Source organism: Podarcis vaucheri, assembly GCF_965113315.1.
Source record: "Podarcis vaucheri genome assembly, chromosome: 2".
NCBI classification, from domain to species: domain Eukaryota; kingdom Metazoa; phylum Chordata; class Lepidosauria; order Squamata; family Lacertidae; genus Podarcis; species Podarcis vaucheri.
In genome coordinates this window covers 114579255-114603572 of record NC_138760.1, presented here as the reverse complement: position 1 = coordinate 114603572, position 24318 = coordinate 114579255, and the positions used below count along the sequence as shown (strand labels likewise).

General features: G+C 43.1%; 1 protein-coding gene across 2 annotated transcripts; it reads left to right on the top strand.

The window, feature by feature from the left end:
• The first annotated feature begins 140 nt into the window (after nucleotides 1-140).
• LOC309525327 (uncharacterized protein) lies at nucleotides 141-22544 on the top strand. Of its 2 annotated transcripts, XR_014216144.1 has the most exons (4): nucleotides 141-364; nucleotides 4418-4528; nucleotides 4791-5684; nucleotides 22252-22544. XR_014216144.1 is itself a non-coding variant. In XM_082210900.1 (3 exons), the coding sequence occupies exons 1-3, from the start codon at nucleotides 271-273 to the stop codon at nucleotides 20830-20832; spliced, it is 336 nt and encodes a 111-aa protein (XP_082067026.1). In that variant the 5' UTR covers nucleotides 141-270; the 3' UTR covers nucleotides 20833-21373. The 2 variants fall into 2 exon arrangements, 1 of the variants encoding a protein (XP_082067026.1); XM_082210900.1 differs by lacking the exons at nucleotides 4418-4528; nucleotides 4791-5684; nucleotides 22252-22544 and adding exons at nucleotides 18137-18247; nucleotides 20702-21373.
• Nucleotides 22545-24318: the final 1774 nt, after the last annotated feature.

The window sequence follows — 24318 nt, the reverse complement described above, 5'->3', positions numbered from 1 at the left end:
CCTTGTGATCAGGTCCGGGGACAGCAAGGAGACGCAGCTCAGCTTCTGGTAAGGTGTGACGCACCAAGCTTAACACAGCAATTATGTAAGGTCAGAAGAAATCTCCTTGGCTTTTCAGGACACCCTGTCCCGTTGCTTGGTTCATCACACCTTACCAGAGGCTGAGCTGCTGCTGCTACTTACTCCAAGGAGGCCTGATCTGCCCTGCAACCCGGTGGTCTCTCAGCTGCCAGACTTCGGAACTTGCCTCCTCATACAAAAGGGGTATCAATGGGGCAGAGCTTCTTTCTTGATAATCGGGGCCTACGTGTGGCTCAGGTCTGCCTGCTTGCGTTCTGTATTTTGCTTTGCCTCAAGCCTGGAGGTAAGAAATCCCCCAACTCCTTTTTGAGCTCTGTCACATGTTAGCTGTGTGTGTCGGTGGAGATTCAGCAGGGACAATTTCTGAAAGGCAAGCGTAGTCCCCGCACTCAGAATGTTTGGGCAGCTGTTGAGGCTACATGAGAATCCAGTTCTGCTGAGAGCAGTATGTCCTCTTTTTCTTTTTAAATTTCTTGTCCATCGTCAGGGAGAGGAGCACAACCCGCCACCATCCTTCTGATCTCCTCAGTGCTTCCTTGAGATAGTCTTTCCCCAAAGCAGAGGTTTCCAAGCTTTTGGGGTCCACGGCTCCCTTGACGAACTACATTCTTTCTGTGGCTCCCCTGTGGGGAAATGGGTTTCAAGCCTCAGGAGCCTAGTTATGCCACCCCTTGGCCACAGAGCTCACAGGCCTTCACCCCTTTTTGAAGACCATCCCTTGTGCAGTGTTCCTGCAGCCATCCCCCACCACTGGGCCACCCCTATCACAAAGAGAGATGCCTCCTCACTTGTCTGTCCATTCCCAACAGAAAGGACTAGTGGACTGGCTGGCTGGGCTCCCTCACCCACTTGCTTGCTTACTCTGAGGCTGCCTCAGCTCCTGGCAACCAGCACCCCCTGGTCAGCTCCAGAGGCACCATACGCCTGGGGAGCTTATAGCCAGGGCTGCTGCAACAAACAGCTGCACAAGCCTTTTGGAGGCAGAGATGCAAGAGGGCATCAGAAGAGGGAGGGAAGGAAAGAGGGATGGAGGCTAGTGTTGCCCACAGCCCCCCTGACCATCATTCAAGGCACTCCAAGGTGCCATGACCCACTGGTTGAAAACCACTGAACTAGAGTGACTCCACACTGAAGGGAGTTTTGGTGTCAGACTCTTTCAGCAGCTGGATGGATGTCACTTTGGGGTGGGAGACCAAAGATGCCTTCTGCCATGGACTCCCTAAGAGAAGTGTTAGAGCCCGTGTCTTCCATGCAGAAAACCCCAGGTTAACCCCCCTCCTCCAGGCATCTCTAGTCAATAGGTTCAGGGAGAAGAAGATGAAGCATCCTGAGACTCTGGGGACAAAACTGGGGAGAGAGCTTGACTTGGTGTTAGAGAGCTCCCTATGTTTGAGGAGGTGAGTCATGCTGTCCTCTCATGATATAGGATTTTTTTTTCATTTGTGTGTGAAGATATAGGCTTGTATCCAATGTATCTTAATTATAATGATTTTATTGCATTAGCCATGTGGCCATAGCATAATATACATAGAAATAACAACATAAAATGGGGGTGGGGAGATAAAAGTGTATGCCGTTCTGGGCGAATACTTTCAGAAAATGGGGATAACAAAGGTAACGGGAGATTTAAAACATTGAGTGACAGAGAATACAAAAAACAGGTTTGATTGTGTGGCGTATCGACTACATCTGTGGTATTGAGGAAGGAGTTGGTGCCGCTTTCCTCTTCATCACACTAAGCAGGAAATTAGCTGTCATCTCGGTAATCCAACGGTCAGAATCCTGCAGAAGAAGGGACACTATCCAAGGCTGGATTGGGAGATGAAGCTTGTTCACGAGAGGAGTTAGGAACCGAGATCTTTCATCTGTCCAATTGGGACAGAAGAGCATTACATGTTCCATAGTCTCCAGAACCGTGTCATTGCAGGAGCATGTTCTATTTGCGCTGGGAACTCTGGAGTAACGACCCGACAGAACTGCTGTAGGAAAACAGTTGAGACGGGCACAGGTAAAGGCCCTTCGTTTAGCCTCCGAAGGAATTGTAAAGCAGTATAGAGGGATCCCTTCCGGGGGTGGAATAGCTAGGGCTAAGCCTGAACACGGCCCTCTTGCATGGGAAGCTGTGTTAGAGAAGTCAAGTTGCTGCAGCTTCTTTTTGATTAGAGGTAGGGCTGCCGGGCTTATACACTCTAAATTAAAAACAGTTTTGCGGTTCAAATTGAGAAGAGAGCGGAATTTGAGATTAATTGTAGTTTTCCAAGGAGAATTATGAATATCTCTTAGGATCAGATTGGAGAAACCACCTCTAATTCGAGCATCCGATGGTAGTAGGTGGGAGCTGTAGGAAATGGCTCGACTCCATGCTCGTTTTACAATTGAGGGCTGGGCGAACTCAAGACGTAAGGCTGCACCTGAGACACATCTTGGGACGCCGGAAAGAGATCTCAGAAACATGTGAAGTGGGCGATCCAAGTTACCTGATATTGCTGTAGTCCATACTTCGCAGCCATATAATAGTTTAGGGACAACTTTGGCATTAAACATTTGAATTGCTGCTGGAAGGTGTTTGCCGCCCTTCTGGTGATAAAATCGGACAATGGCATTAGAGGTTGTAGTTGCAGCAAGAGAGGCAGATTGTAGATGGGTGATCCAGGAGAGATTATAAGTAAATATTAAGCCTAGATATTTAAAGGCTTTTACCTTTTCTAAGTAGCCACCTGTGATCTTAAGCGGCTCCAGCTTGAGTTTGCGGGAACGAGTGAAGTGGAGAACTTTCGATTTTTTATAATTAATATTAAGAGCTTCCGCCTTACAATAGGCGATAAATGCATTAACTGCATTTGCTAGGTCCGCAGCTGTTCTGGATAAGATGACAGCATCATCCGCATAGAAAAGGGAAGCAAAGGGGTGGCCTGCTAAGTGAGGAGGGTACTTAGTTGCTAGCTTCAAAGGGGAAAGGGCGTCATGAAGATAAAGATTAAACAGTAAAGGGGCCAAGAGACAACCTTGTCGGACGCCCCTGGCCGTTGGGAATGGGGTGGTAAGGTAGCCGTTGGGACCAATTCGAACGCGAGCTGTGGTGTTTGAATAAAGGGAAATAATTAGGGAAAGGAGGTGTGGATCAATTCCCAAATGGGCAAGTTTGGACCATAATCTCTGTCTAGGAATGGAATCAAAGGCGGCCTCCAGGTCCATGAAAGCGGCAAACAGGTGGCCTTGCCTTGGTGCAGTGTATTTACTGGCAAGGTGATAGAGAGTTAGGCAGTGGTCCATGGTTGATGCTGACTTCCGGAAACCAATCTGTTCTAGCGGTAGAATGTTCCTCTCCTGGACCCATGAGAGAAGTTCTTCCAGTAAGACAGCGGCAAATATTTTCCCCGGAATAGATAGTAAGCTGATGGGGCGATAGTTCCTAGGGATGTTTGGCTGGCCGCCTTTGAAAATCGGGACTATTGTAGCTTCTCTCCAGGAGTCGGGGATGTCTAAGGCGGAGGAGATAGCGGTGAATACAGAAGTCAGCTGTTCACTCCACCAAAGAGGATCAGTCAGGAAAAGGTCCAACGGGACCATGTCTGGGCCGGGGGCCTTATTCCTACGCATGGACATTATGATGTTGAAGATGCGGGTTGAGGTAAAATTTACTGAGGAGGTGGAGCTAGGAGAACGGGAACAGAGGTCCGACGGGGATTGAAGGTGATCTGTAAGATTATTTGGAGAAGCGAAACTGGCCGAATAATAAGCGATCCATTCGTCAGCGGAAATCAGGATAGCTGAATTGGGTGGTGCCGAAGGCCTAACTAAGCGCCAAAAGGAGCGGGAGTCATGCCTCTCTACAGCTGAACGAAGAGTGGACCATGGATGTGAGGGCGATCTGGCTGCGACATCTGTCACCCCATTGATCGCCAGGGTTGATTCGGCTGATCTGGCTGGCTAGGCGGGTGTCCCCTTCCTCCCTCACCGCTCCATGTGCGTCCCTCCCGAAGCTGCGCGCTCGGTGGAAGAGGACGACCATCCCAGATAGAAGGAGTGTACCGTTCTTCGGTCAAGGGTATACGATAGCTGCGCTCCCCTGCTAGAACCTCCAAACAAGCATGTATCTTAATTAATATTATTAAGAGGGGAGCACCTGGGGTTTCACCAGCACTATGCTTTGCTGTGCAGCAGCTGCCCATTAGGAAAGAGAACCGTTAAAAGGGGGAGAAGTGTTAGGATTAGCAGGGCCTGTGTGTAAGACCCAAGTTTGTCAGCCCTTGGTCCATTCCTTAACAAAGCTCCTGATTTAATGAGTTATAAAGTAAGGACATTGTTTGCACAGATAAATGTTTGTCTTTTGCAGTGGATGCTATCGAATGCAGATCATGCATTTCAAATAATCCTGACGAACCATGCGAACCAAGTGATGGGAAATGTACCGGAGTCATTTGTGTATTGGGAGAAATATTTTCAGGTAATGAGTCTGTCCCAGCTACAGTCCTCCTTTGTGTATGCTGGACTGGGATGACTGGAAGTAGAGGAGGGTCACGGATTCCTGACTTTTCAGTGGTGGTAAGCGCTCAAGAAGAGCCCTGTTGGATCTGACCAAAGATCCATCAATGATGTGGAGTAAACTTTGTCCTTTTAAATGTATTCTCTTTTGCTATGAACAAATTCAGTAACATTCTCTCCATACTTGTTACTAACACAAATACTTCTCTTTCTCTCTCCAAAAGAAAATGGAGACAAGGTTCAATACTTCAAAGAATGTGGCAGTGAAGAATCGAGAGAGCTTTGTGGAAAGGAATACACATTGGGGAAAAAAGAGAAAATTACATGCTGCGAAACTGACTTATGTAATTAATAATTTTCCTATTGTTTTCCTAGATTGTTCCAATCTGTCCAGCAACCTCATGGCACCACAATTCAAATAACAGACAAAAGCCCTCTGCAGACTTTCTGATGCAGACCTACTGGGGGGAACCAAACCCACAGTCTCCACCCCAATCATCCTCATCTCCCTCCACAAATTGGAGCCTGGCTGTGTGATGTGGGCAGTCTTCTGTATTTGTGGAGGGTTCCCACCAGTGCTTTTCTTCAGCATGCCGGAGTGCAGTTCCAGCACCTCTCAGGTGGGTGCCATTTTGGTCCCACTTCTTCCCTTCATGTACCCAAAACAAAGCCCAAAGCAAACATTTCAAGTCAAAACAGAAGCTGGTCAGTGTGTGAGAGTCCACACCACTTTTTTCTTGTTTACATCTATGACTCCACCTAGCTCTTAGCTGTAATTGGTCAACCTATGGGGTGAGGCCAATTCGTATTTCCTTTTCTTCAACCCATTTCCCATGTAGACAGGCTTGAAACTTTCCAGTCAGGCCTCTACTATTGCATGTGTGTGCCTTTGTGCAAGGGACCTTCCAAGCTGCCCTAGACATCACCTAAGTCTAAGAGGAGGTGAGGATGCATTTAATTGACTTGCACTAGAACCAGGGGCACTAGCATCTATTCAGGGCTGCCCCAAGTCGCCCAGCGACTTGCTGTAACAACTTCTTGGTGAGTTCCGGCACCTGTTTTCAGCACTGGTTCCCACACATTTTCGACAGTGATTTCCCAGAGTCCAAAATGTATGTGTAGTCTCCATGACGACAGGAGATTTCTCCCCCTTGACAGTACTTGGCATCAGAACAACTGGCTAAGCATTGTTGTGAATCAAATGCTCATCATACAGATAGGTAGCCGTGTTGGTCTGCCATAGTCAAAATAAAATTTTTTTCCTTCCAGTAGCACCTTAAAGACCAACTAAGTTAGTTCTTGGTATAAGCTTTCGTGTGCATGCACACTTCTTCAGATACACTGAAACAGAAGTTGCCAGATCCTTCTATATAGTGAGAAGGTGGGGAGGGGTATTACTCAGAAGGGTGGTGGGAATGGGAGATTGGCAGATAGCTGAGATGAGCCTGTTGACGACTCTTAACGACTGTAATAGGTCTTACAGGAAAAGGCAAGGGGTGAGAAGGCGAGAAATGGCTTAGTCATGTATAATGGGATAAGAATCCAATGTCTTTGTTCAAACCAGGTCTCTCCATGGTTTTAAGTTTGGTAATGAGTTGCAATTCAGCAGCTTCTCTTTCCAGTCTATTTCTGAAATTCCTTTGTAGTAAAACAGCTACTTTGAGATCTTGTATAGAATGTCCTGGGAGATTGAAGTGTTCTCCTACTGGTTTCTCTGTTTTGTGATTCTTGATGTCAGATTTATGTCCGTTTATTCTTTGGCGTAAGGTTTGGCCTGTTTGTCCAATATAGAGAGCTGAAGGACACTGTTGGCATTTGATGCTCATCAGTTCAACTGCTTTGCTCCTCCTCTGTGCACTCGTTGGTGTGTCTTCATTTATGTATGCTTTTATTGTTTTATTATTTATAAAATAATGTCCCCTAAGTGCATAATTGTCTGGGGGACTGGGGTGGGTTGTGGCGTACTGTGATTATTAATATTACACATATGGAAGCAATAGGATGAATAAAATCTGACTCTTATGGGGGAAAAAATTGTCCAGTATAAAATTATGGTTCAAAAGCTTTACTAACAGAACTTGTTCCAAAACAGACACAGAATAATAATGTTACATCCAGAGAGTTGCATAAATTACCATGTGTTTATCCAAGCACAGGTACAGCATCTTATATGACATTAATTCATATAGAAGTGAAAACAAAGCTCTGCCTCTCCTGTAGCCTTCATTACAGCCTGAGGCTGTGTTTCTGGAGAGAATCATTGGCACACCTTTCTCCTTGGTGGCCTGAGAGAGGGAACAAAAGACCAGCTCAAACATAATGGAGATTTGCAACTGAGGCTCCTGATTGTATACACGTGAAAGCTGAATTGTTAGAGAAAGGAATTCATGCAAGATCCTAGGGCAACTTCTGTCACTGAGTAGGCAATGCCCTGAAACCAGAACTCCTTGCTCCGGAGAGTGAACTAATGTCCTTTGGGCTCCAAAAGTGCAGCAGTCTCACAAGTAGACAATCTCCTGAGTAGTTGTTGCCTTGCAAGGGACTTTCCTGCAGATTGCTCATTCAGAGGGGCCACTTATGGAGGAGCACTTTGCAGAATGGAAGCTCCCAGCTCTCAGCAGGTCCCCCCCTGAAACATTAGTCCTGCTCCCCAAACCAATTTAGGACTAGTTCCAGGGCAGGTTGGGTTGTCACCAGAATCGCCCATGGTGAAACCTCCCTCCCCCACCATATATGTTAGGGTTGCCATATTTCAAAAAGTGAAAATTTGGACACTAAGTTGTTGAGCTGTTTCTTTTCTTTTCTTCTTCTTTTTTCAAAATCTCCAAAAAAATGAAGCTTTTGAGGCATTGTTAAGGAAAATTACCCAAATAACAACACCTTCAGCAAGAGTTGCCATACGTTTTCCAGGATATTTGAGCGATTTTTGGAAATTCCACCTGGACGAATCCAGGATATGTCTGGGGAAACCCAGGCGTACAGCAGCCCTAATATATGTGTACTATAACACATATACACATACATTTAAACCACAAACATATGCATTTAAACCATAAACACTCTAAAAAGAAATATACTGTCATGGTGAACAGAGCACGGCTTAGCACTCTCTTCCCTAAATGCACAATATACCTAGAGGTGCCCGATTCTCTGGACAATTGAGGGGGCCCAACACAGCAGCCTTATATCTCAGGTGAGGCCCTCTGAATATTGAGGGGGCTCTGCCACTTCAAAAAAAGAAAAGAAAAAGAAAAGATTGGGGGTGGGGTGGGGTGGGATAGAAACAGTTTTGGCCTCCAGAAGCCAGGGTGTTTTGAACACACCAGAAAGTTATTCATGTGTTGATGAAAAGTTGGTAACAGCAGAATGGGGTTTGTATGTGTGTGTCATATTTCTAGTGGGGAGAGTTCCTCAGCAGAGCACCACAGCGAAGTTCTACAGCCATAACTGACAATGAGCTATGTGAGGTGGCTGCATGATGTGCCACAGTCACAGGACCACAACAGGGCCTCTGCTGCACATATTGGCAGAGGCAAGCATTCAAGTATTTGGGGGCCCAGGAACCTACTTTATAGACCAAAGTCTGAATCCTGAACTGGGCCTGCTTGCATCCCAGTGCTGTTCTTTAAGGATTGGCGAGGTACATTCCCAAAGAGGAGGTGGCTGCATAATGTGCCAGTGGATTGAACCATTTTATACCCAACGCTGTGGAGCCACAAAACTTCATGGAGAAACATTAAAAAAGTAAGGAAGAGAAGGATAAAATTGAGCAATTTCTTGAGGCAAATGAAATGCAGAAAATTCTCGAGGATAAAAGGCTCCTGGCATGATTACAAGACAGGAGGTCAAGATCGCAATAAATAAGATGCAGTTAGGCATCTGAAAAATACCATAAAATATTGAAATATTGGTTAATTCAACCATTGGCAGATGTGTGCAATAAGATTCTAAGAGGGGACAAAGCTCCCGAAACCTGGAAAGATGCATTTATTAATCTGATTCCAGAAACAGATCAAGATAGATCTGATGTAAAAAACTATAGTTTGACCAAACTGCGGGAGGCAGTGGAAGTCAGAAGTGCCTGGAGTGCTCTGGTCCATGGGGTCACGAAGAGTCGGACACGACTAAATGACTAAACAACAAACAACAACAAAAAGTATAGACCAATCTCATTACTTAATGTGGACTATAAAATTTTTGCAAATATTTTGGCCAACAGATTGAAAAAGGTTCTATCAGATTATATACATAAGGACCAGGCAGGATTACTGCCTGGGAGACATATGAAAGATAACATTAGAAATAGAATTGATATATTAAAAAGACTGGAAGCGAAAAGAAATTGTAAAGCAATGTTAATGTTTATTGATGCTGAAAAGGCCTTTGATAATATTTCTTGGTTATTTATGATGAAAAATTTAGAAAGAATTGAGGTTGGCCAGGAATTTCTAAATAGTATTAATGCAATCTATTTTGAGCAAAAAGCAAAAAGCATAGTTAATAATGTGGTCTCAGAGGAAATCAGAATTGAGAAAGGAACCAGGCAAGGGTGACCGCTTTCCCCTCTGCTATTTATTTCTGTTCTGGAGGTTTTGTTAAATATGTTGAGGAAAGAGGAGGAGGTTAAAGGCATTGTAGTAGGATCCAAGCAATTTAAATTAAAGGCCTTTCCTGATGACTTGGTTTTAACTTTACAAGATCCAGAAACCAGTGCAGTAAAAGCACTGGAGCTGATTCAAGAGTTTGGGCAGGTAGCAGGATTTAAATTAAACAAGAGCAAAACCAAAGTTTTAGGGAAAAAATAGATAATGAGGAAAGAAAAACCCTTTTTGAAAGGACAGGCCTTGTTTCTGTGAATTTATCGGTAAAGAATTTGAATCTGTATAAAGATAACTATGAAAAATTATGGAATGAAATCAAGAGAAATCTTGAGATATGGTCAAATCTAAAACTTTCATTGATGGGCCGAATATTGGTGGTTAAGATGAACGTATTGCTGAAGATGTTGTTTTTATTTCAAGCTCTACCAGTCATTTATAATGTTAAATGTTTTAAAGAATGGCAGAAGGCATTGTTTAAATTTATCTGGCAGGGGGAAAACCCTAGAATTAAATATAAATTACTTACAGATATAAAAGAAAGAGGGTTTTTTTTTCCTACCAGACCTGAAGGTATACTTTGAAGCTGCTGCCTTCTGCTGGATCAAGGATTGGATTCAATTAGAGAACGATGATGTGTTAGATTTGGAGGGACTGGATAATTGATTTGGATGGCGACTTCCGGAGGCGGCGCGAAACGAGTAATGGCGGTCCTCTTTGCGCAGCGAAGAGGGGCTCCGCAGAAAAGGGTCGTTCGCTACGGCAAAGCGACGACCCATTAAGTTAAACCACGAGCAGAGTGAGCTCGTGGCCGTGGGATCCGGCGGGCACCCAGAGCGACCCCCAAAACGAAGAAGGGACCCCGTAAGGGGCTCCGGAAGCGCGGAGGGGAAGCGGTGCTGTGGATTCATCGCTCTTTCTGCGGGAGTGAAGCCGCGCGGCTGTTACGGATGAGCTTTCTTCCTTTACATTGGATTACAAATTAACTACTCGTGAGTAAGATTTATTTGAGATTGGATTACAAATTTGTGAATTCGGCTGAAAGCGGGAGACGAGAAAAAGGAAGTCCGTCTCCCGGTGGTGCTTAGCGATCAAAGGCAAAGGAACTGACAAGCTGGAAGCAGTACAAAAGGGTTTTTAAATGAGAGACAGTATACGTCTGGAGAAGTCGGAAACTGAAGGGAAAGGCAAGTTATCTTTATTTTCTTGCTATTGTGTTTACTCTGTTTGGGGATTTTCTCCTCTGCTAGACTTTTAAAAACTTTAAAGACTTGAAAACCCCTAGTCCCGGACTTGCAGCGGGCAAAAGGTGTTTTGCGGATACACTTACAAAGCTGAAACGGATACTTAGAGGCATTACTGGTGGATACAATTAAGCAACTGTATTTTGCACCTTTTAAGAAACTATTGTGGCAATATTGAGAGGGCTCTGCCAGAGGGAAAAGGTCTTCTCTAAAGACTATGGTTAATTTATTTAACTGCAGGAACTTTAATGGCGACTGAAACTTTGTTTCTTCCTTCCTGAACTGAACAATACTCCCTCTAGTGGAGTTTGGGATTTACAATTTCCTGAGAACCAACTTTGTTTTGTCTCTCTGTGGTCTGGTTATTCACTCTGAGGCCTGTCTTTCCCATGGAACTTTTGACAGTTTGACCTTGAATCCAAAGACAGGTGTGGAATGAGCGACCGAGTAAAAACAAGAGCTGCGTCGAAAGCAGGGAAAGGCAAATTGGTACAAACAACTCTGGTTTCCCAGGCTCGCAGATCTTCAGTCCCTGCGGTTCTACAGGCTGTACCATCACCAACAACCCCAGCTGAAGAACCTGAACAGTCAACAAGTGAAGATATGGCAGCTGGGGGATCTAACACTCTCCTAGAGGAAATGTTACAACAATTTGCAATTTTGAACAAAAAAGTGGATGATTAAACTGCAAAAATTGACTTAGCCACATCTTCAATTACCAAACTTTCTGAACAGGTGGCTAAGCATTCACAAGATATTGGAAATCTAAAGGACGCTGCATCTGAAAACCGAAAATTGGCCGAGGCTGCGAATGAAAAAGCAGAAGCAGCAACTAAAGAAGTGGAGGAACTGAAAGGAGAGGTGAGGCCGCTCCATAAACATATTACTGACCAGCAGGCCTATCTGTCTTTGGTGGAACTGCGAAACAGGGAAAATAATTTGAGATTACGCTCTATCCCAGAGATTGAGAAAGAGGACTTGATTGGCTTCTTAACAGCAGAATTTTCTAAATTCTGGGGTATAAACGAAGATATAGACTTTAAAATAACAACTGCATTCAGATTGGGAAGGGCTGCTGGGAAGGACAGACCTAGAGACTGTTTGATTATCTTAAGGACTAAGCAGGAGAGAGACAAGCTACTTGACCTACATTTTAACAAAGCACTTGAGATCCAGGACAGAAGAGCACAAATCTACAAGGATATTCCTAAACAACTACTGGATCTCAGATCTAACTACACTGACCTAGCTGGACTTTTGAGAGGTAACGGAATACCATACAGGTGGGAGTTTCCACAAGGTCTCTCATTCAAATACAAAGGAAAGAAGATAAAAATCAAAACGAAAGAGGACAGCCAGAAGTTCCTACACGACCACGGAGAAGACTTGCAGAAAGGAGTGGCAGCTATTTGGCCACCACCAGAGTCTGGAAAAGAGTTACCACCCTCGGATTTGGACAAAAAAGAAGACGCCCAATAAGAGTAACAACAGATTGATACAGGATGTCTCTGCAGCTGTATAGTTGGAACATTAATGGCGCGAATTCCCCAGAAAAACGCAAAAGGATCTTCCATATTCTAAAGAAAGAGAATTTGGACATAATTTGCTTGCAAGAAACCCATGTGACCAGGTTACACAGGAAGGTGTTAATAAATAAAAGATTAGGCCAAGAATTCATCTCATCAGATAGAGTTAAGAAGAGAGGCGTGGTGATCTACGCCAAGGAGAATTTATCACCAAAATTTTTGTTTAAAGATGAACAAGGAAGAATCCTGGCTATTGAAATTTCGACTCAAGGAGAGAAAGTTTTGATATTAGGAATTTATGCACCAAATGAGGGGAAATCAGAATTTTATAAGAAGCTGCATGAGACACTACTGGACTATCTGGACTATTCCAACATCATTATGATGGGAGATATGAATGGGGTCGTTTCTACTTTTATGGATAAGTCACAGAATCAGAATCTGACCAAAGATGGAAGACTACCAAAAACTTTCTTTGAATTAACTGACAATATGGACCTAATTGATTTATGGAGGACGAGAAACCCCCTAGGTAAAGAAGGAACTTTCTTTTCTGAGGCCCACCTGTCATGGACAAGAATCGACCAAATCTGGGCAACTAGAGGGCTGGCACCTAAGACTACAAAAATAGAAATCTGCCCAAAGACTTGCTCCGACCATAACGCTTTGAAAATGGAAATGAGATTTACTACTGCCGACTCCTTCAGATGGAAAATGAATGACAACCTGTTAAGAGATCAAGAGATTGTAAAGAAGGCCCAAAAAGCTTTAAAGGACTATTTTGAAATTAACTTGAATACCTCGGTGGAAAAAAGAATAATCTGGGACGCAAGCAAAGCTGTCATGAGAGGGTTTCTGATACAACAGAATACGATCAAGAAAAAACTTTGGAATGGTAAAAAAGACAAGATATTGGAGAAGATAAGAGATGGAGAGAAAAAATTAAGATTGAATCCAAAATCAAAAGAGACTTTAAGAGAAATCAAATTTCACCAGTCACAATATGCGAAATTGATTAACCAAGAAGTGGAATGGAAAATCAAACAAATGAAACAAAGATCTTTTGAATCTGCGAATAAATGTGGGAAACTGCTAGCTTGGCAGTTGAAAAAGAGACAAAAATTAAATTATGTTACCAACTTAGAAGTTGAAGGGAAAAACATTCAGAAACCGGGAGAAATTAGAAAGTGTTTCCAGAAATATTTTAAAAAACTGTATACACAAGGGTCCGAGGAAGCAACTGAGATAGAACAATTTTTGAAAGACAATGGCCTACCAAAACTATCTCAAGAGAAAAGATCAATCTTGAACTGCAAAATAACACAACAGGAAATCGAGGATGCCATCCAGAATATGCAACTAGGCAAATCTCCAGGCCCTGATGGACTCACCTCCAAGTACTACAGGATGTTAAAAGACTATTTGATACAACCATTAATGGAGGTTTGCAACCAGATTATGGGGGGAGGGAGGGCACCAGACACGTGGAAAGAAGCATTCATCACACTGATACCCAAAGTGGAAACTGAAAAGACTCAACTTAAGAACTACCGTCCCATCTCACTCCTAAATGTGGATTACAAAATATTTGCGGATATTTTGGCTAACAGATTTAAAAAAGTATTAAATGAAGTAATCCATAAGGACCAAGCAGGCTTTCTCCCAGGCAGACATTTGTTTGATAACACCAGGAACATTATCGATATTCTGGAACTTTTACAAACAAATATTAACACTAAAGCAGTGTTAATTTTTATTGATGCGGAGAAGGCCTTTGACAACATTTCTTGGAAATTTATGAAGAAAAACTTGGAAGGGATGGGAGTGGGAAGGGGGTTTGAGAATGGAATAGAAGCAATCTATTCAGAACAAAAAGCTAAGTTGATAGTGAACAATGTGGTGACAGAAGAACTTCATATTGAAAAAGGAACACGCCAGGGGTGCCCCCTATCCCCTTTATTGTTTATTTCAGTTCTGGAGGTTTTGCTGAATATGATAAGGGAGGATAGGCAGGTACAAGGAATACGGGTCGGAGCGAAACAATATAAACTGAAAGCATTTGCAGATGACTTGGTTTTAACACTACAGGAGCCAGAACCTAGTACAAAAAGAGTTTTGGAATTGATTCAGAAATTTGGTCAGGTGGCGGGTTTTAAGTTGAACAAACAAAAAACTAAGGTGTTAGGGAAAAACTTGACAGTTACTGAAACAGAGGGGTTTCAGAAGGAAACAGAACTAAACATTGTTAAAAAAGTGAAATATCTGGGGGTCAATCTGTCTTCTAAGAATTTGAATCTATTTAAAGATAATTATGAGAAATGTTGGTCAGAAGTTAAAAAAGATTTAGAAATTTGGTCAAGATTGAAACTATCCTTGTTAGGCCGAATTGCAGCTATAAAAATGAACGTTTTGCCAAAGATGTTGTTTTTGTTTCAAGCCTTGCAGGTTGTGGACAGAGTGGAATGTTTTGGAAAGTGGCAGAAGGACATTTCTAGGTTTGTCTGGCAGGGCAAAAAGCCCCGAATAAAGTTTAAAATACTAACTGATGCAAAGGAGAGAGGGGGGTTTGCCCTGCCAGACTTAAGGTTATATTATGAAGCTGCGGCCTTCTGCTGGATGAAAGATTGGATTTTATTAGAAAACACTGATGTCCTAGATCTGGAAGGCTTCAACAATTCGTTAGGTTGGCATGCGTATTTGTGGTATGACAAGGGGAAAACACATGGAATGTTTAAAAACCATATTGTCAGAAAAGCAATATATATGGTCTGGAAAAAATATAAAGACTTATTGGAAAGCAAAACTCCGAGGTGGATTTCACCAATAGAGGCCAAAGCTCGGAAAACACCCAATATGGAGGCATACTGGCCGAAATATTGGGAAATAATAGAAAACATTGGAGGTAATTGGAGGTTGCAGAGCTTTGAAAAATTAAAGGATAAGGTGCAAAATTGGCTACACTATGCCCAAATTAATGAGGTTTTTAAGTTAGATAAAAAAACAGGATTCCAGGTGGAAAAATCGAAACTTGAGACAGAGTTGTTAGAACCAAAGACCAAGTTATTATCGAGAATGTACAACTTGCTGCTTAAATGGAACACCCAGGATGAGATAGTTAAATCAGCAATGATAAAATGGGCTCAGGACATTGGTTATAATATCATGTCTGAAGATTGGGAGAGGTTATGGACCACCGGTATGAAATTTACTGCATGTAATGCTCTGAAAGAAAATATCATGAAAATGGTATACAGGTGGTACATGACCCCGGTCAAACTGGCTAAGATATACCATTTGTCCGATAATAAATGTTGGAAATGTAAGGAAGCTGAGGGGACATTCTTTCACCTCTGGTGGACTTGTCCAAGATTGAAGGCCTTCTGGGAAATGATCTATAACGAGTTAAAAAAGGTGTTTAAGTACACCTTTCCCAAGAAACCAGAGGCCTTCCTTCTGGGCATAGTCGGCCAGAAGGTGTTAAAAAAGGATAGAACTTTTTTTATGTATGCCACAACAGCAGCAAGAATTCTTATCGCCAAGCATTGGAAGACCCAAGATTTGCCCACACTGGAGGATTGGCAGACGCAATTGATGAACTACATGGAACTGGCCGAGATGACTGCAAGGATCCGAGACCTGGGAGAAGAGGCAATGGAGGAGGACTGGAAAAAATTTAAAGACTATTTGCAAAAGTATTATAAGTTGTATGAATCATAAGATGCCGTATGATTTGGAACGTTAGCCCCAGCAACGAAATTTAATTATCTATGAAATTGGACAATATCTATGAAAGAATCAAAGTTTAAATGAGTAAAAACGACATTATGTTATATTTTTAGAGTAAATGGAGAATAAGAGATTTAAACTTAAATTGCAATTGAAAACATAAAGAAACACACGAAATAAGGGTATAATTTGCTGATAACTTTATTATTAAGAATGCATTATGCGGGAGATGTGGGGAAGTCCAATGGAAATTTGAAATAAGTTCCTGAAATGGTTGTGATTTTCTGTTTTTTTTTCCTTCCTTTCTTTTTTCTACTTTGTTCATTCTTTTGTTCTTTCTGTAATTTGGAAAAAATGCAATAAAAATTATTATAAAAAAAAAGATAATTGATTTGGATGGCATGCATATCTATGGTATGACAAGATAAAGGCCCACAGTGGCTTTAAGAATCATGTAATTAGAAAGGCGTTATACAATGTATGGACTAGATATAAAGATCTCTTAGTAAGAAAAACACCAAAATGGATTTCACCAGTGGAAGTACAGGCCCCAAAAAAGTTAAATATGGAAAACAAATGGTCGAGGTACTCAGATTTGTTGTTAGAGGATCAGGAAGGTTTTAAATTAAAACCATTTGAACAAATTAAAGATAAAGTGAATTGGTTGCAATATTATCAAATTAATGAATTATATAAGATGGATAAGAGAAATGGTTTTGCAACAGAAAAAACCAAATTGGAAACGGAGTTGTTAGATACTAAAGTTAAGAATATGTCTAAAATGTATAATTTGTTGTTGGAGTGGTGTCAGGGAACTGACATCAGAGGCACGGGAGAAAGAGAGGGTCTCTGATTCTGCAGGAGAAGGTCCCAGCGCTAGGGGGAGACTCAGCTGGGAAGAAGGGGAAGGGAATAAGTGTAACACCAGGGATCCAGGAGAGCAACGGGACGTGTGGCTCAGGTCTGCCTGCTTGCGTTCTGTATTTTGCTTTGCCTCAAGCCTGGAGGTAAGAAACCCCCCAACTCCTTTTTGAGCTCTGTCACATGTTAGCTGTGTGTGGCGGTGGAGATTCAGCAGGGACAATTACTGAAAGGCGAGCGTGGTCCCTGCACTCAGAATGTTTGGGCAGCTGTTGAGGCTACATGAGAATCCAGTTCTGCTGAGAGCAGTATGCCCTCTTTTTCAATTTAAATCTCTTGTTCATCGTCAGGGAGAGGAGCACAACCCACCACCATCCTTTTGATCTCCTCAGTGCCTTCTTGAGATAGTCTTTCCCCAAAGCAGAGGTTTCCAAGCTTTTGGGGTCCACGGCTCTCTTGACCAACTACATTCTTTCTGTGGCTCCCCTGTGGGGAAATGGGCTCCAAGCCTCAGGAGCCTAGTTATGCCACCCCTTGGCTGCAGAGCCCACAGCCCTTCACCCCTTTTTGAAGACGCTCCCTTGTGGAGTGTTCCTGCAGCCTCCTCTCCACTCCCCTCTCCTTGTGAGTCCTCCGGGCAGCCACCCCCATCACTGGGCCACCCCTATCCCAAAGAGCGTTGCCTCCTCACTTGTCTGTCCAACAGAAAGGACTAGTGGACTGGCTGGCTGGGCTCCCTCACCCACTTGCTTGCTTACTCTGAGGCTGCCTCAGCTCCTAGCAACCAGCACCCCCTGGTCAGCCCCAGAGGCACCATACACCTGGGGAGCTTGTAGCCAGGGCTGTTGCAGCAAACAGTTGCACAAGCCTTTGGGAAGCAGAGGGATGAAACAGGGAAGGAAAGAGGGATGGAGGCTAGTGTTGCCCACAGCACCCCTGACCATCATTCAAGGCACCCCACGGTCCCATGACACACTAGTTGAAAACTAGAGTGACTCCACATTGGAGGGAGCTTCTGGTGTCAGGCTCTTTCAACAGAAGAATGGATGTCACTTTGGGGTGGGTGAGTAAAGATGCCTCCTACCATGGGGTCCCTAAGAGAAGTGTTAGAGCCCATGTCTTCCATGCAGAAAACCCCAGGTTAATCCCCCCACCGGGCATCTCCAGTCAAAAGGTTCAGGGAGAAGAAAATGAAGCATCCTGAGACTCTGGGGACAAAACTGGGGGAAATTGAGAGAGAACTTGACTTGGTGTAAGTTCAGCTGAGGTGAGTCAGGCTGCCTGTTCAGGATATAATATTTTTTTTCATGCGTGTATGTGTGAAGGCTTGTATCCAATGTATCTTAATTCATCCAATTAAGAGGGGAATGCCTGGGGTTTCACCAGCACTATGCTTTGTAGTGCAGAAGCTGCCCCTTAGGAAAGAGAACCGTTAAAAGGGGGAGAAGTGTTAGGGTTAGCAGGGCCTGTGTGCAAGACCCAAGATTTGCAGCCCTTTGCCCATCCCTTAACAAAGCCCCTGATTGAATGAGTTTTAAAGTAAGGGCAGTGCTTGCAGGAACGAAGGAACGAACAAACAAACAAACAAACAAACAAACATGTCTGTCTTTTACAGTGGATGCTGTCAGATGCAGAAAATGCTTTTCCAATCATCCTGACGAACCATGCGAACTGAGCGATGGGAAGTGTAACGGGGACGTCTGTGTATTGGGAAAAATATTTTCAGGTAATGTGTCTGTCCTATTTATAGTCCTCCATTATGTATGCTGGACTGGGATGACCGGATGTTTCAAATAGGTGGACTCAGTTGTGAAATCGTGGTGAGGAGTGGGTGGGGACTCATGGCTGTATCACTCCAAAGAAGCAGTTGTCTCAGGTGGGTCTGAGGACTGTGCCACTTGCCCCCCTCCTCTTCCGCGGCCGCGCCTCTTCCTTTGCCCTCGTACCTGTGCTCCCAGTGACATGCCCTGTCCACCCCACACCCTACTGACACCATTGGCGCATCAGAGAGGTGGTGGCAGAAGAGAAGGTAGGAGAGGTGGCACAGGGGTGAGATTGCCATCCCTGAACACAACTGCGAGGGAGAATTACTAAAAGATTTGCCTCATAAGGTCCTTGAATGTCAGCTTTGTTGTTATATAAAAGGGCATTACACATAGGGACCTTACTTAAGAAGATGAAACAATGGGGAGTATCAGGAAAAGTAAGGCTTGTTTGTTGTTGTTGAGTGATTTAGTCGTGTCCGACTCTTCGTGACCCCATGGACCAGAGCACGCCAGGTTCCTGTCTTCCACTGCCTCCCACAGTTTGGTCAAACTCATGCAGGTAGCTTCAAGAACACTGTCCAACCATCTCGTCCTCTGCCGTCCCCTTCTCCTTGTGCCCTCAATCTTTCCAGGGTCTTTTCCAGGGAGTCTTCTCTTCTCATGAGGTGGCGAAAGTATTAGAGCCTCAGCTTTAGGATCTGTCCTTCCAGTGAGCACTCAGGGCTGATTTCCTTCAGAACGGATAGGTTAGATCTTCTTGCAGTCCATGTGACTCTCAAGAGTCTCCTCCAACACCAGAATTCAAAAGCATCAATTCTTCAGCGATCAACCTTCTTTATGGTCCAGCTCTCACTTCCATACAGGGAACTAATTGGTATCTTATACTCTCAGGAAAAGGTACCTTGGGTTACATACGCTTCAGGTTACATACGCTTCAGGTTACAGACTCTGCTAACCCAGAAATAGTACCTCAGGTTAAGAACTTTGCTTCAGGATGAGAACAGAAATCAAGCTGCGGCGGTGCAGCAGCAGCAGCAGCAGCAGCAGCAGCGGGAGGCCCCATTAGCTAAAGTGGTGCTTCAGGTTAAGAACAGTTTCAGGTTAAGAACGGACCTCCAGAACAAATTCAGTACGTAACCAGAGGTACCACTGTATTTGGAATCCTTCATAGATAATAAGGTTCTCCTGGTGCCTTTATTATACAGTGGTACCTTGGTTCTCAAATTTAATCTGTTCCGGAAGTCCGTTCCAAAAACAAAGCATTCCAAAACCAAGGCGTGCTTTCCCATAGGAAGTAATTCAAAACAGATTAATCCGTTCCAGACTTTTAAAAACAAACCCTAAAACAGCAATTTAACATGAATTTTACTAGCAAGACCATTGATCCCAAAAATGAAAGCAATAAGCAATGATCAATAATCAACAATCAACCATGACTATAAAATAAATAAGACAGTATTGTAGATGATAAATATTAAGATTAATTTCTTTTCTTAGCTGCACTGATGATAGCCATGGTTTGGTTGGGGGGCTTTTATCCATTTCTGCAGGCACACAATCAATCAATCAATCAATCAATCAATCAATCAGTAGCTGAACTGTGTTCCACACAGTCACAAAAACAAATTAACTGAAAAAGCCTCAAAAACAAAAACGCAAAATAAATAGCAAAAGCAGGAGCGCCAAACTTAATCCATTCCAGAAGTCCGTTTGACTTCCGAAATGTTCAAAAAGCAAGGAGCAGCTTCCGATTGGTGCAGGTGCCCTGGAAACAATAGCTGACAGTTGCATTGGATGTTCAGCTTCTGAAAAACGTTTGAAAACCGGAACACTTACTTCAGGAATTTTGGTGTTTGGGAACCAAGGCATTTGAGTACCAAGGTGTTTAAGAACCAAGGTACCACTGCACATCTATAAGTGACAGGCAATAACGTTCCTCTTTAACCAGTCCTTTGTTTGACTGAAATGTGGTTTTTTTTGGGTGGGGGTGGGGTTATTGGGTTGTTCTTGTTTTTATTTTAATTACGAATTTTGTGTTTTTATATTGTGATTTTATCATGTGAACTGCCTTGATACCTGCAGCTTTAGGGCCGTGTACAAATTTAATAAAAAAAAAGGAAAAACAGTGGTGGAGATTATGATATTTAAGGGTTTGCTTTATTTGGACATGTACCTTGCACGTGTTTTAACTTTAATTTAACATTGACATTTTAGCAGTTTTAGCAAAATCAGTTCGAAATTCTGTTCCAGGTATACCCTTTGGAAGAGTTTAATACCAATTCCCCTCCCCCCCCCAAATGATGTGGAGTAAACTTTGTCCTTTTAAATGGACTCTCTTTCGCTATGGACAAATTCGGTAACATTCTCTCCATACTTGCTATTAACACAAATACTTCTCTTTCTCTCTCCAAAAGAAAATGGTGACTTGATGAAATACTACAAAGAATGTGGCGCTGGAGTATCGCTAGAGGACTGTGGAAAGGAATTGACAGCGGAAAATAGAGAGAAAATAACGTGCTGCGATACTGACTTCTGTAATGAATGATTTTCCTATTCTGTTCTTAGATTGTTTCGATCTATCCAGGGACTTCATGGCACTACAATTCAAATAATAGACCTTCTGATGCAGACCTACTGGGGGGAGTCAAACCCACAGTCTCCACCCCAATCATCCTCATCTCCCTTCACAAATTGGAGCCTGATTGTGTGATGTGGGCAGTCTTCTGTATTTGTGGAGGGTTCCCACCAGTGCTTTTCTTCAGCATGCCAGAGTGCAGTTCCAGCACCTCTCAGGTGGGTGCCATTTTGGTCCCACGTCTTCCCTTCATGTACCCAAAACAAAGCCCAAAGCAAACATTTTAAGTCAAAACAGAAGCTGGCCAGTGTGTGAGAGTCTACACTGCTTTTTTGTTTGTTTACATCTATGATTTTACCTAGCTCTTAACCGCTCGTTTCTGTAATTGGTCAAACTATGGGGTGGGGCCAATTTGTATTTCCTTTTCTTCTTTTTTATATTTTTTTTATTAAGAATTGAAACAAAACATATTGTCTTAGTACATATCATCCTTGATCCCCCCACCCCCCATAAAATAACCCGCCTCCCTCCCCCCTGACTTCCCTCAGCTCCAGTCTCTGGTTTCTCTACAGATTCTATTCTCTGCATGTTACATAATTGTATAAGTCCTTAATTTATCTAACTGGTTATTGTCAATAAAAAAATTTGTGAGTGTTTATTCAAAACCTGCCAAGGAGTCCAGTTCACTTTGTTGTTTCTTTAAGTACTTTGTAAAAGGTTCCCATTTATCTTTAAAGTCACAGTTATCCTTGTCCTGTAGTTTATGAGTCAATTTTGCCAGTTCTGCATAGTCCATCAGTTTCTCTTGCCATAGTTCTGTACCGTGGTACCTTGGGTTACATACGCTTCAGGTTACAGACGCTTCAGGTTACAGACTCCGCTAACCCAGAAATAGTGCTTCAGGTTAAGAACTTTGCTTCAGTATGAGAACAGAAATCATGCTCCAGCGGTGCGGCGGCAGCAGGAGGCCCCATTAGCTAAAGTGGTGCTTCAGGTTAAGAATAGCTTAAGGTTAAGTACGGACCTTCGGAACGAATTAAGTACATAACCCGAGGTACCACTGTATTTCATTTTCTTTAATCCATTTCCCATGTAGTGGCGACAGGCTTGAAGCTTTCCAGCCAGGCCTCTACTGTTGCATGCATGTGCCTTTGTGCAAGGGCCCTTCCAAGCCGCCCTAGCCATCCGCCTGAATCTAAGAGAACACAGGAGGTGAGGATGCATTTAAGTGACTTGCACCAGAACCAGGGGCACCAGCATCTATTCAGGGCTGCCCCGAGTCACCCGACGACTTGCTATAACAACTTCTTGGTGAGTTCCAGCATCTGTTTTCAGCACTGGTTCCCACACATTTTTGACCACTGATTTCCCAGAGTCCAAAATGCATAGGGAGCCTCCACGAGGACAGGAGATTTCTCCCCCTTGCTTGGCATCAGAACATCTGGCTAAGCATTGTTGTGAATCAAACGCTCATCAGTTCAACTGCTTTGCTCCTCCTCTGTGCACTCGTGTGTGTGTCCTCATTTATGTATACTTTCATTGTTTTATTATTAGGAAAATAATGTCCCCTAAGTGCATAACTGTCTGAGGGACTGGAGTGGGTTGTGGCGTACTGTGATTATTAATATTACACATATGGAAGCAATAGGATGAATAAAATCTGACTCTTCTGGAAATAAAAATTGTCCAGTCTACAATTATGGTTCAAAAGCTTTACTAACAGAACTTGTTCCAAAACAGACACTCAGAACAATAATGTTACATCCAGAGAGTTACCATGTGTTTATCCAAGCACAGGTACAGCATCTTAGACATATGACATTAATTCATACAGAAGTGAGAACAAAGCTCATCCTCTCCCCTGGCCTCCATTACAGCCTGAGGCTGTGTTCCTGGAGAGTATCATTTTCACACCTTTCTCCTTGTTGGCCTGAGAGAGGAAACAAAAGACCAACTCAAACATAATGGAGATCCTAGGGCAGTGATGGTGAACCTTTTAGAGACAGAGTGCCCAAACGGCAACCCCAAACACATTTATTTATCACAAAGTGCAAACACAGCTATTTAACCTTTATATCTGATATTTTCTGTGTGTTTCACATTTCTTCTTTATGATTACTGTTGTAATAAATAATCCTTCATAAAAGTTAATGTATTATATTCTTCATTAAATTATCTTTCCATTGATATATAATTTTATAGTATAACTCAGTGCTTTTTTCTTTCTTTCTAAAAAATGTTCATTTTGACTCAAGAAAATCTCCACTGGGGAAAAATAAATACAGTTCAAATCGGAGAAAATAAATACAATGAATTTCTTCTCCCATTAAATTCACAAAACGTTTAGGGGTATACGTCCCCCTGCAATCCCATAGAAAATAAGCACTGGTATTACTCCAAAACAAAGTGGTGTTATGAGCCATCAACACTCGGAAATACATTTTTTCCAGAAGGTTCCACAATTTTGGCCACTAGTGTACGCTGGAGGGCTGTACTAAAGCCACCCTCTCCCAATTTTTAATATGAGATGATAATAATAATTGCGTGTGCACATACAAATAAGTATAAATAATTAAATAAAACTAGTCAGATGGGCAGGGTATAAATAATGGTTTTTATTATTATTATTATTATTATTATTATTATTATTATTATTATTATTATTGCCATTTCTTCAGCTGCTGTTTGATCGCAACCTCCACGGAATAAATTTCTCTGTTGGCTTTCACGGGAAAGCCCAGCGAACATGTAAACCCAGCAGCCCCTTCTTAGGGGTCTTTATCTGCTTACTGACCTGGGAGTTAATGTCAGGAAAAAGCATCAATGCGAGAGCAAGCTGCAGGTGTCTGCAAAGCAAAACAGGATGTTGATGTTTGGGACTATACCGTGGGAACAAAGGGGCAGTCTATTCACTGTGCTGAGCACCGGATGTTAGCTCAGAGTGTCACATGACCTGTACTGGAAGTACAGGGGTGGAGTTTATTCTCTCTACTGTTGGAGACTGGAGAATGCAGACGTGTTTCTCTGTACTGCTGCAATGACAGAAATAAAGACATGTAAATAGATTTCTGTCTGTCTCTTTCCCCTCCCTGAGGGAAGCAGGGAGGAGGGAGAAATGGTGTGTCCCTCTCACGCTGAGTGGGATTGCCGATTGGTGACCTTGCCTGTATCCTGCCGGGAGACGCAGATGGGGAGGTCAACTAGGATCTCAAGCCGAATGCCTGGAGAGTGGCCAGTTACCTCTGACTGCGGCTTGAGAATCCGACAGTTAAGCCCTGCCAAACTCAAAACAGCTTATCCTGAGTAGAAAAAACAGACTGGCGGGCGGCCCTGGTGCATCAAAAGTCAATGCCTGCTCAGCCCCTCGCTTGCTCGCCAGGCCCTGGTGCTTCAGGATTTGGACGGCGCAAGCCCTCCCCTCCTCCTCCTCCACCCCTGGCAGGGAAGCTAAGGCAC

What these genes read in the sequence shown, in the direction of transcription:
- LOC309525327 (XM_082210900.1), top strand. Translation starts at nt 271, where the DNA reads ATGGGGCAGAGCTTCTTTCTTGATAATCGGGGCCTACGTGTGGCTCAG. An exon ending in GCTTTGCCTCAAGCCTGGAG is followed by an intron (nt 365 to 18,136) that starts GTAAGAAATCCC and finishes TGTCTTTTACAG; the next exon opens with TGGATGCTGTCAGATGCAGA. An exon ending in ATTGGGAAAAATATTTTCAG is followed by an intron (nt 18,248 to 20,701) that starts GTAATGTGTCTG and finishes TCTCTCCAAAAG; the next exon opens with AAAATGGTGACTTGATGAAA.